This window comes from Eucyclogobius newberryi, unplaced genomic scaffold, assembly GCF_026437365.1.
Source record: "Eucyclogobius newberryi isolate DKJ021-1_F unplaced genomic scaffold, fEucNew1.0.hap1 SCAF_8, whole genome shotgun sequence".
NCBI classification, from domain to species: domain Eukaryota; kingdom Metazoa; phylum Chordata; class Actinopteri; order Gobiiformes; family Gobiidae; genus Eucyclogobius; species Eucyclogobius newberryi.
In genome coordinates, this window is record NW_027316500.1 from 4,792,190 (window position 1) to 4,811,637 (window position 19,448).

The 19,448-nt window shown below is 49.2% G+C and overlaps 1 protein-coding gene across 1 annotated transcript; it reads right to left on the reverse strand.

Annotated features, from left to right (window-relative positions):
• Positions 1-643: 643 nt before the first annotated feature.
• On the reverse strand, positions 644-12,589 carry LOC140351466 (uncharacterized). Its single transcript, XM_072437306.1, has 12 exons — positions 12,510-12,589; positions 11,820-12,056; positions 11,625-11,713; positions 7,619-11,455; positions 7,473-7,519; positions 7,006-7,065; positions 5,018-5,274; positions 4,823-4,911; positions 2,562-4,653; positions 2,192-2,195; positions 817-1,696; positions 644-717 (listed from the first exon to the last, which is right to left on the reverse strand). The coding sequence occupies exons 1-12, from the start codon at positions 12,587-12,589 to the stop codon at positions 644-646; spliced, it is 7,746 nt and encodes a 2,581-aa protein (XP_072293407.1).
• Between the last annotated feature and the right edge of the window lie 6,859 nt (positions 12,590-19,448).

Below are 19,448 nucleotides of genomic sequence, written 5' to 3' on the forward strand. Positions count from 1 at the left end.
GCCGGTGCGAACGTGCCCAAACCCACCAAGGGCACTTGGAGGGAAGTTCTGGGTTTGGGGTCGGAGGAGAGACGTTCTGGGTCGGAGGAGAGACCCGCGGGGTTACCAATCCTATAATGTACAATATTTTGGGAAATTAACTCTCAGATGGATGTCCAGAACCGTGCGCAACAAGCGAGGGAGAGAGGAAAAGAGATACATACCGGTGCTCGAATCTGTGCACTATGCGCGCCGCGGCTGGGAGGAATCCCGGCGCACAAAGCCTGCACGTAACGTCACGCACTACAAACGGTGCTAAATTAGAGCAATATAAATATAAATATAATATAATAATATAAATCTATGGAAGAGACAGCTTACCGGGGCGTTAAACCTGGGGAGCGTGCGGCACGAGTCATACAAGGTTTGAGCAGGGTTTGGTGAGCGCACGATGCGCAAACCAACCTGGTTAACACGCTGGTGTGATCGCTGGCTTTAAGCCTAAACTTTGGGGTGTTTTTGGGGCGATCAGAGCGAATGCTCCGGTTCTCGTGCCGCTTGCATTGCTCCCAGGTGGCGGGTGACGTCAGAGGCGAGAAGGGCCAGCGCAGGTGAGGAAGCCTCCTTTTAAAGGCCCAGGTCACAGGCCATAGGTTGTCAGGGGTTATGAGGGCCTACTGCCACATTCTACCCCTCCTTCTTGCATCGTCGCCCCGACGATGAACTTTCCAACCTGTTCTACCAAGCAACAGGAGACTACGTTTTACATGTCCAATGTTGACCGTGGCAAGTTATGCGGATTCGGGTGGCAACCAGCGGTGGGGCGCCTAGACCGACGCGCGCCAGAGTCGACCGGTGATGAAGGCTCTGGTTCCCGCGTGGGTGTGTCCACTGTAGGTATCTCCGGCTCAGTAGAGACCGGAGTCAAAGGAGGTTGACTACCCGCGGTTTGGTTTAGAAGCGAAGGTAATTGGTGTTCAGAGACAATCCACAAGTCTACATCGCTAAACGGCTCTTCAGATAGTTGGCGAGTAGCTCCTGGTTGGTCGTCCTCCTGGGTCACCCCAGTTAGGTCGGTACCAACCAGGGCCTTCAGCAAAGACCGGTGGACAGTTTTGACTTTTGTCTGGTCATGGGTAGGTGCAATGGTGTACACCGCTCCCCCTTCATGAGCTCTCACAACAACATAAGGAATGGAAGACCACAAGTCCTGCGTTTTACAGCGGCCACGAACGCCTGTATTACGCAGTAGAACTCTATCTCCATCCTTCAACGGTTCATCACGAATGTCCCGGTCATGGTGAGCCTTCCTACGTCCTGCTGCAGTTCTCAAGCGTTCCTTCGTCCCTTCAAAAGCAAGCTGTAGGCGGGTTTGATGTTCCAAGATCCACTCATGATGATGCCCCGCCACAGGATCGAACACCTGACCCAGCAGGAAGTCGACTGGGAGCCTAGGCTCCTGGCCGAACATCAGGAAAAATGGGGATTCCCCAGTAGACTGGTGCGGTGTGGTGTTATACGCATAAAGGACTTGAGGCAGGCAAGAGCACCAATCGCGCTTACGGGAAGTGGGCAGGGTGCGAAGCAAATTGTGCAACGTGCGATTAAATCGCTCACACTGCCCATTCCCGGACGGATGGTAAGGGGTTGTCCGTGTTTTAGCAATATTGTATAGACCACAAAGCTGTTGCATGACCAAATTCTCAAAGCTGCGCCCCTGGTCAGAATGAATTCTTGCTGGCACCCCGAACTTTGAAAACCACTCTGAGACCAAGATCTGCGCGACAGTCAACGCCCGCTGGTCGCGAGTTGGAAACGCCTGCGTATATTTACTGAACACGTCTGTAATGACCAATACATTTTCGACACCTCTCGTGGACGGTTCCAACAGAGTGAAATCAAGGGCAATAATTTCATTGGGCCGTGAGGCCAAAAGGTGACCCATCGGTGCCCGAGCTGGGGGCCTAGAGTCCTTAGCTGTCTGACAACGGATGCACTGCCGGCACCACTGGCTAACTGCCTTCGACATCCCCGGCCAGTAGCACCGTACTCGCAAGAGTGCCAAGGTCCTCTCCACCCCTTGATGGCCGTGATCATTGTGTACTTGGGTCAGTACTTCCTCGATCATGGTGACTGGCAACAACAGCTGAAACACAGCCTCGCCACCATCAGGGCGAAAGATCTTTCGATAAAGTATACCCTCCCTTTCCACTAACCTGTCCCACTGCCGAAGCAGTACCATGGCGGGAGGTGATAAGCGTTTTCTCTCCTCAGGGCCTGGTTCTCGGTTTTGTCTCCAAAAGACTGCTACTTCCTGAATCACAGGATCTAAACTCTGAAGGGCTCGAACGTCAACCGACGAGCGACCCGGCAGCGCGGACACCACAGCCTGCGTTACTTCCACAGGCCATGGGTACAACAATTGTAAGGAAGGTGGCACCGTGATACCCGGAACAAGAGCGGCCATGTTTAGTGGGTCACAGTCTTGTTGGCGAGACAAAGCGTCTGCGTTACGGTTGCTTCGACCTGATCTATATCTCAACTCAAAATCGAAGGATGCGAGCTGCGACGCCCAACGCTGCTCGACAGCCCCGAGTTTTGCCGTTGAAAGGTGCCTTAACGGGTTGTTGTCGATGTACACGACGCACCTATGTCCCAACAAATATTCCCTGAATTTTTCAGTCATGGCCCACTTTAGGGCCAAGAGTTCAAGCTTCATTGAACTGTAGTTTGACATGTTCCGTTCTGTCACTCGTAGCCCTCGACTGGCATAAGCTATGGGTCTCACTTTGCCTCCATGCTCTTGCGAAAGCACAGCGCCCAGGCCACTGTGACTTGCATCTACTTTGAGGATAAACGGTAAGGTAAAATCTGCGTAGGCAAGCACTGGGGCGCTGGTGAGTCGCTCCTTTAAGCCATCAAAGCTTGCCTGACACTCCTGGTCCCATCCCTCCAGGCTACACCTGGAAGACTTTCGCTTAAATTTACCTACCAATTCTGCCACTCTCCGATGCAACGGCGCGGCAAGGTTGGCGAACCCTTCTACAAACCGGCGATAGTAACTCGCAAATCCAATAAATGAGCGGAGCTCGGACACTGTAGTGGGAACCGGCCAATCAGCCACTGCCTGGATCTTCCCGGGGTCAGTGGCAACTCCCTTATCTGAAATTATGTGCCCCAGATAGCTTACTTCCCGACGAAAGAAACTACATTTACTTAGTTTCACTTTAAGACCTTCTTGATGTAACCTACTCAGAACGCCATCTAGCCTCCCCAAATGCTGCCCCACATCGGATGAGAGGACTATGATGTCGTCGAGATAGAGAAGCAGCGACTGCCCCTGCTGACTCCCAAAGATTCGCTGCATTAACCTTTGAAAGGTGCTCGGAGCGTTACACAGGCCAAAGGGCATTCGATTCCATTCGAACAAGCCAAATGGAGTGCAGAAAGCCGTTTTCGGCCGGTCCTTTTCAGAAACTGGCACTTGATTATATCCGCTTGCCAGATCTAAAGTGGAGAACCAACGCGCACCGGTGAGAGAGTCAAGAGACTCCTCAATACGTGGGAGCGGGAACGCATCCTTCCTGGTTCTACAATTTAATTGTCGGTAATCTACGCAGAGTCTCAAGGTGCCATCCTTTTTACGAACCAGTGCGATCGGCGAGGCATAAGGACTCGAGCTCTCTCGGATCACTTGTGCCTCCAGCAGTTGGTTAATATGATCCTTCACAACCTCATATTCTGAGGGTGAAATACGTCGATGCCGCTGTCGAATAGGGATATCGTCGGACAAAGGAATCTCATGGGAAATTAAGTTTGTGCAGCAAAGGTCTTGATCGTGGGCGGAGAAGACCGAGGCATGTTGCCGAAGGAGTAAACGGGCACCAACTTGTTCTTCAGGAGGTAAATGAGACAGGTCAAGTAGCTCAATCTGGTCGAGGACCGGAGAGCTTATACTTTGGCCTGCTACTTGAGCGGCAATGGACGACACCTCGACAACACCCGACGGCAAGCTGACAACCCGAGCACTGTCCAGAGTACCGATAACAGTGCGGGGATACGAAAACACATCTGCTACGCCTACGTTCACTACTGGAATGTACGCTGTGCCCCTTTCCACACGTACTAGAGCTGGCGATGCCATAAGGCCTGCAGGTAACCCAGCCTCTGGTGGCTCAAACAATACAGTCCCCTCCGAGAGCTGTTGTGAACAAGTGGCAGTAACCAACTTTATTGCACCACCCGGAACGCGACAGGCCCGCTTTCCTCGGACCCGAACGCGGCCCAGCTTAGGTGCCGACTGCACACTGGCGACATGACACTTCTGCATAGCTTCCACAAGGACGGTAGGGAGTGAGCTGGACGATTCTCCAAACAAGGCCGATCCATAGTGGCCGAAGAGCTCGAGGTAACATTTCCGGATAATGTTCATCCCGAGCACACCGGGGACCTGAGTTGAAGTCTGTCCAGGTGGATCTCTAACTACCAAGACGCCACAATGGGGCATTAATTTACCACAAAGGCTGACTTCGACCTCAAGATAGCCAACATATGGGATGTCCAAACCATTGGCGGCCTTAAGTTCCAGCCAATGGCAGGCCTTAAGACGCTCCTCACCCCAAGGCTCGAAGTTCTTCTGAAAGAAACTCTCGGTCACAGTTGAGACCATCGAGCCTGTGTCAACAAGACATGGTACGGTGGCGCCACCCATCCCAACGTCGATATGTGGACACGAGGAAATTAACTTATCAGCGTCTTCTAGCCCTACCCAAGGATTATTCGAGCCAATAGATGCCCCACCCGAGCTGTGACTCTGCAACGCGGTGGGCACTAGTTTTCCGACAGCTGGCGCGGTTGTGGGTGACCGCGCGCAGAGGACCGTAGATGGGATTGGACCGGTGGCCCATCACATTCCCTTGCAATGTGGCCTGGCTGTTGACAGCGTAGGCAAATTATTGGACCTGTTCGTGGTGAACGACCACGATGACGAGGCTGAGAAGTCTGTAAGCGGGCAATACTCGGTGTCAGTGCATCTAACTGGGCCTGCTGACGTCTCAAGAGTTCCTTCACCTCTGCTACCTCGGATGGCGGATTTTGGCCCGACCGCTGGTAGCCACCCTGCACCGCATATTGAATTCCACAGGCTGAGGGAACAGAATTGCTCCGGCCCCGCATGGCCACAGTCAGCCCCTCACGCTCCCACCGGATAGCCTCACCCCTGACGTCAATTAGTGTTGCCCCAGGAGACTGACGAACATATTGCTTAAGGTCACGCCTAAGAGCACCATCGAGAACCTGTTCAACGAATTGATCGCGCAAGAGGATTTCAGAATTTACAATATTGCTTGGAGCACGCTGTTTAACTCTCTCCATCAAGGACATTAAAACAAGCGAATACTCCAACAGCCCTTCGCCTTCATGCTGTCTACGTGAGAAAAATGCCTCTTGCAATGCTACATACGATTCTGAACATCCATACAGGTCCTGCAAAATGGCAGTAATTTTCATTGGGTCACTCCGTTCTTCAGCGGGGCGATACTTTATCTCCTCGCGGGCCTCTCCTTCTAAATGGTCAAATATCACCTGTGGACAAATGCCGAGCTCTCATACATGCTTGGGCTTCTTCTAACCACTCACTCAAACAGATACCGCTTCGGCCTCGAAACATAGGGCATTTACGGTCACGTGGGATGAAAACTAGTCTATCGGGACCCGGATTGCCACGCACCATGGGTGGTTCCGTAGCCGGAGCAGACGGTCCGGGACCAGCACCTGAAGCATCAGAGCGCTCTTGGCGCAGTCTTTCATTGTCTGCTTTCAATTGTTTAACTAATTCCTGTAACTCGCGCATTTGTTCTTCCATATTTTACAACGGGCAATTTACAACCAAAATGCTGGACAATGCTGTTGCTGTATTATTCACAATACCCTAAACACAATGTACCAAAGACAGGAGGAACAATTTAGGCACAATATTAGCGTTAACGGCAATATGTTATCAACACAGGACAAGAATAGCTCCAAGTGTTAATAGTTTAAAGGCACAGGAGAAACAGATGAAAACAAAACTCACAATTTATAACTGAACACTGCAAACAAATAACATGCGAGTAAACATCAAAATGACCTTTAAACCACACACATTAGGCACCCCCAATCACTGGAATAACAGCAACCACCAAAAGCTAAATGGATGCACTAAATAACCCAACCTAAAGTTAAATCACCCAATTCTAAGTCTCGGTCCAACTCAATCGCATCCTGCCAACGACGCCAAAATGTCGTGGCTACAATAGGGCTATGATGTTTAGGCGGATGTCTTCCACATGAATTCCAATTTATGGGTTAAATGAATAATTATTGACTGTATTAGTTTCCAACAACGCCACCCTGGATTGGTGCCAGGGACACATACACAAGTAAGGCAAGCGCAAATTCTTTGATTGAGTGGACCAGGAGACTCAGATATAGGAAAGCAGTTCACAATTTATTAAATCTAAAGACAGGATAAATGAAACATTGGTATTTTTAATAATAAAACTACTACTACTCTCATTCACACATTCACACCTCTAAAACAGTAGACACATTTAAACAATTCACCGAAATAACAAAAGTAAAATAAAACAGCAGCCCAGATTGTCCCTTAAGGCACTTAGCCCAATTACCCTACCAGGAGGTGGCGCTGGTCCTTAGCAGCAGGCCTGGGACCCGGTACAGTCCCACAGTCCAGCTGGGGGCCAGAGCCGACACTCGAAAACTCCAAACGTTGATATGTTACAGTCTGTCAATGTAGAAAGGGGCCGGTGCGAACGTGCCCAAACCCACCAAGGGCACTTGGAGGGAAGTTCTGGGTTTGGGGTCGGAGGAGAGACGTTCTGGGTCGGAGGAGAGACGTTCTGGGTCGGAGGAGAGACCCGCGGGGTTACCAATCCTATAATGTACAATATTTTGGGAAATTAACTCTCAGATGGATGTCCAGAACCGTGCGCAACAAGCGAGGGAGAGAGGAAAAGAGATACATACCGGTGCTCGAATCTGTGCACTATGCGCGCCGCGGCTGGGAGGAATCCCGGCGCACAAAGCCTGCACGTAACGTCACGCACTACAAACGGTGCTAAATTAGAGCAATATAAATATAAATATAATATAATAATATAAATCTATGGAAGAGACAGCTTACCGGGGCGTTAAACCTGGGGAGCGTGCGGCACGAGTCATACAAGGTTTGAGCAGGGTTTGGTGAGCGCACGATGCGCAAACCAACCTGGTTAACACGCTGGTGTGATCGCTGGCTTTAAGCCTAAACTTTGGGGTGTTTTTGGGGCGATCAGAGCGAATGCTCCGGTTCTCGTGCCGCTTGCATTGCTCCCAGGTGGCGGGTGACGTCAGAGGCGAGAAGGGCCAGCGCAGGTGAGGAAGCCTCCTTTTAAAGGCCCAGGTCACAGGCCATAGGTTGTCAGGGGTTATGAGGGCCTACTGCCACATTCTACCCCTCCTTCTTGCATCGTCGCCCCGACGATGAACTTTCCAACCTGTTCTACCAAGCAACAGGAGACTACGTTTTACATGTCCAATGTTGACCGTGGCAAGTTATGCGGATTCGGGTGGCAACCAGCGGTGGGGCGCCTAGACCGACGCGCGCCAGAGTCGACCGGTGATGAAGGCTCTGGTTCCCGCGTGGGTGTGTCCACTGTAGGTATCTCCGGCTCAGTAGAGACCGGAGTCAAAGGAGGTTGACTACCCGCGGTTTGGTTTAGAAGCGAAGGTAATTGGTGTTCAGAGACAATCCACAAGTCTACATCGCTAAACGGCTCTTCAGATAGTTGGCGAGTAGCTCCTGGTTGGTCGTCCTCCTGGGTCACCCCAGTTAGGTCGGTACCAACCAGGGCCTTCAGCAAAGACCGGTGGACAGTTTTGACTTTTGTCTGGTCATGGGTAGGTGCAATGGTGTACACCGCTCCCCCTTCATGAGCTCTCACAACAACATAAGGAATGGAAGACCACAAGTCCTGCGTTTTACAGCGGCCACGAACGCCTGTATTACGCAGTAGAACTCTATCTCCATCCTTCAACGGTTCATCACGAATGTCCCGGTCATGGTGAGCCTTCCTACGTCCTGCTGCAGTTCTCAAGCGTTCCTTCGTCCCTTCAAAAGCAAGCTGTAGGCGGGTTTGATGTTCCAAGATCCACTCATGATGATGCCCCGCCACAGGATCGAACACCTGACCCAGCAGGAAGTCGACTGGGAGCCTAGGCTCCTGGCCGAACATCAGGAAAAATGGGGATTCCCCAGTAGACTGGTGCGGTGTGGTGTTATACGCATAAAGGACTTGAGGCAGGCAAGAGCACCAATCGCGCTTACGGGAAGTGGGCAGGGTGCGAAGCAAATTGTGCAACGTGCGATTAAATCGCTCACACTGCCCATTCCCGGACGGATGGTAAGGGGTTGTCCGTGTTTTAGCAATATTGTATAGACCACAAAGCTGTTGCATGACCAAATTCTCAAAGCTGCGCCCCTGGTCAGAATGAATTCTTGCTGGCACCCCGAACTTTGAAAACCACTCTGAGACCAAGATCTGCGCGACAGTCAACGCCCGCTGGTCGCGAGTTGGAAACGCCTGCGTATATTTACTGAACACGTCTGTAATGACCAATACATTTTCGACACCTCTCGTGGACGGTTCCAACAGAGTGAAATCAAGGGCAATAATTTCATTGGGCCGTGAGGCCAAAAGGTGACCCATCGGTGCCCGAGCTGGGGGCCTAGAGTCCTTAGCTGTCTGACAACGGATGCACTGCCGGCACCACTGGCTAACTGCCTTCGACATCCCCGGCCAGTAGCACCGTACTCGCAAGAGTGCCAAGGTCCTCTCCACCCCTTGATGGCCGTGATCATTGTGTACTTGGGTCAGTACTTCCTCGATCATGGTGACTGGCAACAACAGCTGAAACACAGCCTCGCCACCATCAGGGCGAAAGATCTTTCGATAAAGTATACCCTCCCTTTCCACTAACCTGTCCCACTGCCGAAGCAGTACCATGGCGGGAGGTGATAAGCGTTTTCTCTCCTCAGGGCCTGGTTCTCGGTTTTGTCTCCAAAAGACTGCTACTTCCTGAATCACAGGATCTAAACTCTGAAGGGCTCGAACGTCAACCGACGAGCGACCCGGCAGCGCGGACACCACAGCCTGCGTTACTTCCACAGGCCATGGGTACAACAATTGTAAGGAAGGTGGCACCGTGATACCCGGAACAAGAGCGGCCATGTTTAGTGGGTCACAGTCTTGTTGGCGAGACAAAGCGTCTGCGTTACGGTTGCTTCGACCTGATCTATATCTCAACTCAAAATCGAAGGATGCGAGCTGCGACGCCCAACGCTGCTCGACAGCCCCGAGTTTTGCCGTTGAAAGGTGCCTTAACGGGTTGTTGTCGATGTACACGACGCACCTATGTCCCAACAAATATTCCCTGAATTTTTCAGTCATGGCCCACTTTAGGGCCAAGAGTTCAAGCTTCATTGAACTGTAGTTTGACATGTTCCGTTCTGTCACTCGTAGCCCTCGACTGGCATAAGCTATGGGTCTCACTTTGCCTCCATGCTCTTGCGAAAGCACAGCGCCCAGGCCACTGTGACTTGCATCTACTTTGAGGATAAACGGTAAGGTAAAATCTGCGTAGGCAAGCACTGGGGCGCTGGTGAGTCGCTCCTTTAAGCCATCAAAGCTTGCCTGACACTCCTGGTCCCATCCCTCCAGGCTACACCTGGAAGACTTTCGCTTAAATTTACCTACCAATTCTGCCACTCTCCGATGCAACGGCGCGGCAAGGTTGGCGAACCCTTCTACAAACCGGCGATAGTAACTCGCAAATCCAATAAATGAGCGGAGCTCGGACACTGTAGTGGGAACCGGCCAATCAGCCACTGCCTGGATCTTCCCGGGGTCAGTGGCAACTCCCTTATCTGAAATTATGTGCCCCAGATAGCTTACTTCCCGACGAAAGAAACTACATTTACTTAGTTTCACTTTAAGACCTTCTTGATGTAACCTACTCAGAACGCCATCTAGCCTCCCCAAATGCTGCCCCACATCGGATGAGAAGACTATGATGTCGTCGAGATAGAGAAGCAGCGACTGCCCCTGCTGACTCCCAAAGATTCGCTGCATTAACCTTTGAAAGGTGCTCGGAGCGTTACACAGGCCAAAGGGCATTCGATTCCATTCGAACAAGCCAAATGGAGTGCAGAAAGCCGTTTTCGGCCGGTCCTTTTCAGAAACTGGCACTTGATTATATCCGCTTGCCAGATCTAAAGTGGAGAACCAACGCGCACCGGTGAGAGAGTCAAGAGACTCCTCAATACGTGGGAGCGGGAACGCATCCTTCCTGGTTCTACAATTTAATTGTCGGTAATCTACGCAGAGTCTCAAGGTGCCATCCTTTTTACGAACCAGTGCGATCGGCGAGGCATAAGGACTCGAGCTCTCTCGGATCACTTGTGCCTCCAGCAGTTGGTTAATATGATCCTTCACAACCTCATATTCTGAGGGTGAAATACGTCGATGCCGCTGTCGAATAGGGATATCGTCGGACAAAGGAATCTCATGGGAAATTAAGTTTGTGCAGCAAAGGTCTTGATCGTGGGCGGAGAAGACCGAGGCATGTTGCCGAAGGAGTAAACGGGCACCAACTTGTTCTTCAGGAGGTAAATGAGACAGGTCAAGTAGCTCAATCTGGTCGAGGACCGGAGAGCTTATACTTTGGCCTGCTACTTGAGCGGCAATGGACGACACCTCGACAACACCCGACGGCAAGCTGACAACCCGAGCACTGTCCAGAGTACCGATAACAGTGCGGGGATACGAAAACACATCTGCTACGCCTACGTTCACTACTGGAATGTACGCTGTGCCCCTTTCCACACGTACTAGAGCTGGCGATGCCATAAGGCCTGCAGGTAACCCAGCCTCTGGTGGCTCAAACAATACAGTCCCCTCCGAGAGCTGTTGTGAACAAGTGGCAGTAACCAACTTTATTGCACCACCCGGAACGCGACAGACCCGCTTTCCTCGGACCCGAACGCGGCCCAGCTTAGGTGCCGACTGCACACTGGCGACATGACACTTCTGCATAGCTTCCACAAGGACGGTAGGGAGTGAGCTGGACGATTCTCCAAACAAGGCCGATCCATAGTGGCCGAAGAGCTCGAGGTAACATTTCCGGATAATGTTCATCCCGAGCACACCGGGGACCTGAGTTGAAGTCTGTCCAGGTGGATCTCTAACTACCAAGACGCCACAATGGGGCATTAATTTACCACAAAGGCTGACTTCGACCTCAAGATAGCCAACATATGGGATGTCCAAACCATTGGCGGCCTTAAGTTCCAGCCAATGGCAGGCCTTAAGACGCTCCTCACCCCAAGGCTCGAAGTTCTTCTGAAAGAAACTCTCGGTCACAGTTGAGACCATCGAGCCTGTGTCAACAAGACATGGTACGGTGGCGCCACCCATCCCAACGTCGATATGTGGACACGAGGAAATTAACTTATCAGCGTCTTCTAGCCCTACCCAAGGATTATTCGAGCCAATAGATGCCCCACCCGAGCTGTGACTCTGCAACGCGGTGGGCACTAGTTTTCCGACAGCTGGCGCGGTTGTGGGTGACCGCGCGCAGAGGACCGTAGATGGGATTGGACCGGTGGCCCATCACATTCCCTTGCAATGTGGCCTGGCTGTTGACAGCGTAGGCAAATTATTGGACCTGTTCGTGGTGAACGACCACGATGACGAGGCTGAGAAGTCTGTAAGCGGGCAATACTCGGTGTCAGTGCATCTAACTGGGCCTGCTGACGTCTCAAGAGTTCCTTCACCTCTGCTACCTCGGATGGCGGATTTTGGCCCGACCGCTGGTAGCCACCCTGCACCGCATATTGAATTCCACAGGCTGAGGGAACAGAATTGCTCCGGCCCCGCATGGCCACAGTCAGCCCCTCACGCTCCCACCGGATAGCCTCACCCCTGACGTCAATTAGTGTTGCCCCAGGAGACTGACGAACATATTGCTTAAGGTCACGCCTAAGAGCACCATCGAGAACCTGTTCAACGAATTGATCGCGCAAGAGGATTTCAGAATTTACAATATTGCTTGGAGCACGCTGTTTAACTCTCTCCATCAAGGACATTAAAACAAGCGAATACTCCAACAGCCCTTCGCCTTCATGCTGTCTACGTGAGAAAAATGCCTCTTGCAATGCTACATACGATTCTGAACATCCATACAGGTCCTGCAAAATGGCAGTAATTTTCATTGGGTCACTCCGTTCTTCAGCGGGGCGATACTTTATCTCCTCGCGGGCCTCTCCTTCTAAATGGTCAAATATCACCTGTGGACAAATGCCGAGCTCTCATACATGCTTGGGCTTCTTCTAACCACTCACTCAAACAGATACCGCTTCGGCCTCGAAACATAGGGCATTTACGGTCACGTGGGATGAAAACTAGTCTATCGGGACCCGGATTGCCACGCACCATGGGTGGTTCCGTAGCCGGAGCAGACGGTCCGGGACCAGCACCTGAAGCATCAGAGCGCTCTTGGCGCAGTCTTTCATTGTCTGCTTTCAATTGTTTAACTAATTCCTGTAACTCGCGCATTTGTTCTTCCATATTTTACAACGGGCAATTTACAACCAAAATGCTGGACAATGCTGTTGCTGTATTGTTCACAATACCCTAAACACAATGTACCAAAGACAGGAGGAACAATTTAGGCACAATATTAGCGTTAACGGCAATATGTTATCAACACAGGACAAGAATAGCTCCAAGTGTTAATAGTTTAAAGGCACAGGAGAAACAGATGAAAACAAAACTCACAATTTATAACTGAACACTGCAAACAAATAACATGCGAGTAAACATCAAAATGACCTTTAAACCACACACATTAGGCACCCCCAATCACTGGAATAACAGCAACCACCAAAAGCTAAATGGATGCACTAAATAACCCAACCTAAAGTTAAATCACCCAATTCTAAGTCTCGGTCCAACTCAATCGCATCCTGCCAACGACGCCAAAATGTCGTGGCTACGATAGGGCTATGATGTTTAGGCGGATGTCTTCCACATGAATTCCAATTTATGGGTTAAATGAATAATTATTGACTGTATTAGTTTCCAACAACGCCACCCTGGATTGGTGCCAGGGACACATACACAAGTAAGGCAAGCGCAAATTCTTTGATTGAGTGGACCAGGAGACTCAGATATAGGAAAGCAGTTCACAATTTATTAAATCTAAAGACAGGATAAATGAAACATTGGTATTTTTAATAATAAAACTACTACTACTCTCATTCACACATTCACACCTCTAAAACAGTAGACACATTTAAACAATTCACCGAAATAACAAAAGTAAAATAAAACAGCAGCCCAGATTGTCCCTTAAGGCACTTAGCCCAATTACCCTACCAGGAGGTGGCGCTGGTCCTTAGCAGCAGGCCTGGGACCCGGTACAGTCCCACAGTCCAGCTGGGGGCCAGAGCCGACACTCGAAAACTCCAAACGTTGATATGTTACAGTCTGTCAATGTAGAAAGGGGCCGGTGCGAACGTGCCCAAACCCACCAAGGGCACTTGGAGGGAAGTTCTGGGTTTGGGGTCGGAGGAGAGACGTTCTGGGTCGGAGGAGAGACGTTCTGGGTCGGAGGAGAGACCCGCGGGGTTACCAATCCTATAATGTACAATATTTTGGGAAATTAACTCTCAGATGGATGTCCAGAACCGTGCGCAACAAGCGAGGGAGAGAGGAAAAGAGATACATACCGGTGCTCGAATCTGTGCACTATGCGCGCCGCGGCTGGGAGGAATCCCGGCGCACAAAGCCTGCACGTAACGTCACGCACTACAAACGGTGCTAAATTAGAGCAATATAAATATAAATATAATATAATAATATAAATCTATGGAAGAGACAGCTTACCGGGGCGTTAAACCTGGGGAGCGTGCGGCACGAGTCATACAAGGTTTGAGCAGGGTTTGGTGAGCGCACGATGCGCAAACCAACCTGGTTAACACGCTGGTGTGATCGCTGGCTTTAAGCCTAAACTTTGGGGTATTTTTGGGGCGATCAGAGCGAATGCTCCGGTTCTCGTGCCGCTTGCATTGCTCCCAGGTGGCGGGTGACGTCAGAGGCGAGAAGGGCCAGCGCAGGTGAGGAAGCCTCCTTTTAAAGGCCCAGGTCACAGGCCATAGGCTGTCAGGGGTTATGAGGGCCTACTGCCACACATACGTATGATCTAATTTCTGTAACTTTCCCCTGGTCTTACCCAAATATGGATATTCTTTACATCTTGTTCTCTTATTGGCTAAACCGTTGGTACATGGATGAGCTCATGCCTGTCAGATATTATTTAGAGGTCTTTGTGTAAGTAGACATATAAAAGGCGAGGTACGCCCAGAGACGGGGTTCTTCTGATCATCTGGAGACCCGGGGCTGTTTTCTGTCCTGTGATCTGACACGGCGATTTCTGTAATAAACACCTTTGACGTCATGTTTGAAGGACTGTGGAACATAGCCACTTTCGAGTGAAGTATTTATTATAGTAAGAATAGGGTCTATAATTAGGGGGACAATGTCTTTGAGGAGCTTGGAATGGGGTCTAGGACACAAGTTGAGCTGTTAGAGGACATAATGGCTGAAATTATCTCTGCTTGATCAACTGCTGTGAACCTTTCTAAGTTTACAGGTGGATTTATATGGGACGTTAGATTTACAGCTTGGGCTAGTTCAGGGCTAATAGCGGGGGTAATTTCATCTAATTTATTAGGCCCGAGCCCCAGCAGGGCGGAGGGCCTATTGCTCCCGCAACGCTGCTGAAGGCAGCGTTGCAACTGTCTGACCAAACATGCGGGCGCAGCAGAATCCATGCCGCAGGCATGGGCCATGCTTGTATCTGCTCAAATCAATGGAAGTCTATGGGGAGTGGGCGGGGCATCCCGACGGAATAGGGAGTGACGAGCGCGTAAGCGCTCGTAATGATGATTCCACCCAATGGCGGCATCGGGAAGGCTTAGAGCTTTCAAACGATGTATCATTTGTTGTTATAGTGGAAACGGCTATATTGTTTTTGCTAAAAATATTATTATTATTAGGCCCGAGCCCCAGCAGGGCGGAGGGCCTATTGCTCCCGCAACGCTGCCGAAGGCAGCGTTGCAACTGTCTGACCAAACATGCGGGCGCAGCCCGCATGTTTGGTACCCCGTCGCCCCTGGCAAGTACAGTGAACTAGCCCATGCCCAAGGCATGGATCATGCATACTTACTCCTGCTATGACAGAAATAGTCAACAATGAGTGAATGGGCGTAGCCCATTCACTCATTGTTGACAACAGCAGCGCGAAGCGCTGCATTCCTCCAAAAACCCTCCTGGCATCGTCCCGTACGCGAAAATCCATGCCGCAGGCATGGGTCATGCTTGTATCTGCTCAAATCAATGGAAGTCTATGGGGAGTGGGCGGGGCATCCCGACGGAATAGGGAGTGACGAGCGCGTAAGCGCTCGTAATGATGATTCCACCCCATGACGGCATCGGGAAGGCTTAGAGCTTTCAAACGATGTATCATTTGTTGTTATAGTGGAAACGGCTATATTGTTTTTGCTAAAAATATTATTATTAGGCCCGAGCCCCAGCAGGGGGAGGGCCTATTGCTCCCGCAACGCTGCCGAAGGCAGCGTTGCAACTGTCTGACCAAACATGCGGGCGCAGCCCGCATGTTTGGTACCCCGTCGCCCCTGGCAAGTACAGTGAACTAGCCCATGCCGAAGGCATGGATCATGCATACTTACTCCTGCTATGACAGAAATAGTCAACAATTAGTGAATGGGCGTAGCCCATTCACTAATTGTTGACAACAGCAGCGCGAAGCGCTGCATTCCTCCAAAAACCCTCCTGGCATCGTCCCGTATGCGAGAATCCATGCCGCAGGCATGGGCCATGCTTGTATCTGCTCAAATCAATGGAAGTCTATGGGGAGTGGGCGGGGCATCCCGACGGAATAGGGAGTGACGAGCGCGTAAGCGCTCGTAATGATGATTCCACCCCATGGCGGCATCGGGAAGGCTTAGAGCTTTCAAACGATGTATCATTTGTTGTTATAGTAAAAACGGCTATATTGTTTTTGCTAAAAATATTATTATTATTATTATTTTTCTTGTTCTTCTTCAGCGCTTTGATCTCTAATTTGACCCCCTGAACATGCTCAAAAACTCACCAAACTTTGCCCAAAATTCAGAATCGGCGAAAAATTTTATTTTTTCTGGGCCATTTTTTTTTCCGTTAAAAAATGGCGCGACAGCGCCACCGACAAAAGTCAAAATACATTGCGCCTATGGGAGACGCCCCGAGGTCAACTTTGGCGTAAAACTACGAAATTCGGGACACGCATTCCTCTCGTGAGGATAAACAAAAAAAATCATTGTGGCCACGCCCCCAAACTTACCCTATGGCCGCCATCTTCCTTTGAAAATGAAAACAAGCTGAGTTAGCCATTTTGTTTACGTCAAACTTTGACGAACTCCTCCTAGGGCGTTTTGCCCACCGACTTCAAAATCGGCGTACGTCCTCTGGACAAGTGGGGCATCTAAAGTTATTAAATTTTTTGAGATACCTTTTACGGTCTGTGTGCGGCGCAGCCGCAAAGTTGGACAACTTATTTTGGAATATTGCAGGTCTAAAAATTGCTCCCATTTGATCAAAACCAGTCCGATTAGGACCAAATTTGAATCAGTTGTTAAACTTTCTAGTTTGGACCAGTTTAGGCTGACAAAATTGACATGGCAGTGATAGCGCCCCCTACAGAGTGACCTTTAAATTAACATTGAAGGTCAAAAATTTGTTTTACCAAAATTGTCTAAACTTTACCCAAAATTCTATTTTGCCGTCCCGATCACAAAAGCCAATCACCAAAATGCCTAAATTTTTACGGCGTAGTCGTAGCGATGACAGAAACCTCCCATGTTATCCCTATGGGAAAACCACAAAATCTCTCAAATTACCACATTTTTATGTTTTACACTTTAACGAAGTCCTCCTAGTGCGTTTTGCCCACCAACCTCAAAATCGGTGTACGTCCTCTAGACAAGTGGTGTATCTAAAGTTATCCAAATTTTAAGGATAACTTTTACGGTCTTTGTGCGACGGAGCCGCAAACGTTTCCCAGAATTCTGACTATTTGGCCTTCAGAGTGGCCTATAAACAATAGAGTTTTTCCAAATGACATGATATTTTGAACAAAATTCTAATTTGCCATCCTGATCATAAAAGTATGAGAGCCAAAGTCATATTTTGTACGGCGTAACCGTAGCGTTGACAGAAACATCCCATGTTATCCTTATGGGAAAATCGCAGAATCGCTCAAATCACCACATTTTTACGCTTCACACTTTAACAAACTCCTCCTAGGCCGATTGCCCGATCAAGCTCATATTTGGGGAAAATCATCTACACAAACGGGGCATCAAAAGTTATCCATATTTTGATTTTAAGTGGTACGGTCTCTGTGCCGTGGAGCTGCAAATATACTGTCACAAATGGGAAAAACGCCAAATCCTTGAAATGTTCACATTTACGCTTCACACTTTAACAAACTCCTCCGTGGGCAATAGCTCGATCAAGCTTTACTTTGGGAAAAATCATCTACACAAGCGGGGCATCAAAAGTTATCCATATTTTTATTCCAAGTGCTACGGTCTCTGTGCGGCGGCGCAGCAAATTTGACTGACACTTGTGTTCATTTGCACTGGATTGGCCATGTCCAATGTGTCGCCGTCTGTCAAGTTCTTTTTTTATTCAACACACAATAAGGGCGCCATCTTTATCAAGTCAAAAGCGCAGAGTCGTAAGGCCGGCGGCCCGCGAGGGCCGTTGGATGCCGCTTGCGGCTTTAATTATTATTATTTTTCTTGTTCTTCATCGCTTTGAACTCTAATTTGACCCCCTGAACATGCTCAAAAACTCACCAAACTTTGCCCAAAATTCAGAATCGGCGAAAAATTTTGTTTTCTCTGGGCCATTTTTTTTTTTCTAAAAAAATGGTGCGACAGCGCCACCGACAAAAGTCAAAATACATTGCGCCTATGGGAGACGCCCCGAGGTCAACTTTGTCGTAAAGCTACGAAATTCGGAACACGCATTCCTCTTGTGAGGACAAAAAACAAATATCATTGTGGCCACGCCCCCAGACTTACCCTATGGCCGCCATCTTCCTTTGAAAATGAAAACACGCTGTGTTAGCCATTTTGTTCACGTCAAACTTTGACGAACTCCTCCTGGGGCGTTTTGCCCACCAACTTTAAAATCGGCGTACGTCCTCTGGACAAGTGGGGCATCTAAAGTTATCCAATTTTTTGAGATACCTCTTACGGTCTGTGTGCGGCGCAGCCGCAAAGTTGGACAACTTATTTTGGGATATTGCAGATCTAAAAATTGTTCCCATTTGATCAAAACAAGTCCGATTAGGACCAAATTTGAATCAGTTGTTCAACTTTCTAGTTTGGACCAGTTTATGATGACAAAATTGAAATGGGCGTGATAGCGCCCCCTACAGAGTGACCTTTAAATTAACATTGAAGGTCAAAAATTAGTTTTACCAAATTTTTCTAAACTTTACCCAAAATTCTATTTTGGCGTCCCGATCAAAAAAGCCTATCAGACAAATGCCTTAATTTTTACGGCGTAGTCGTAGCGATGAAAGAAACCTCCCATGTTATCCCTATGGGAAAACCGCAAAATCTCTCAAATCACCACATTTTTACGCTTCACACTTTAACGAACTCCTCCTAGGGCGATTGTCCGATCAAGTTCATATTTGGAGAATATCATCTACACAAGGGAAGCATCAAAAGTCAGTCATATTTTGATTTTAAGTGGTACGGTCTCTGTGCCGTGGAGCTGCAAATATACTGTCACAAATGGGAAAACGCCAAATCTATGAAATGTTCACATTTACGCTTCACACTTTAACAAACTCCTCCGTGGGCAATAGCTCGATCAAGCTTTACTTTGGGAAATATCATCTACACAAGCGGGGCATCAAAAGTTATCCACATTTATATTCCAAGTGCTACGGTCTTTGTGCGACGGAGCCGCAAACGTTTCCCAGAATTCTGACTATTTGGCCTTCAGAGTGGCCTATAAACAATAGAGTTTTTCCAAATGACATGATATTTTGAACGAAATTCTAATTTGCCATCCTGATCATACAAGTATGAGAGCCAAAGTCATATTTTGTACGGCGTAACCGTAGCGTTGACAGAAACATCCCATGTTATCCTTATGGGAAAATCGTAGAATCGCTCAAATCACCACATTTTTACGCTTCACACTTTAACAAACTCCTCCTAGGGCGATTGTCCGATCAAGTTCATATTTGGAGAATATCATCTACACAAGCGGGGCATCAAAACT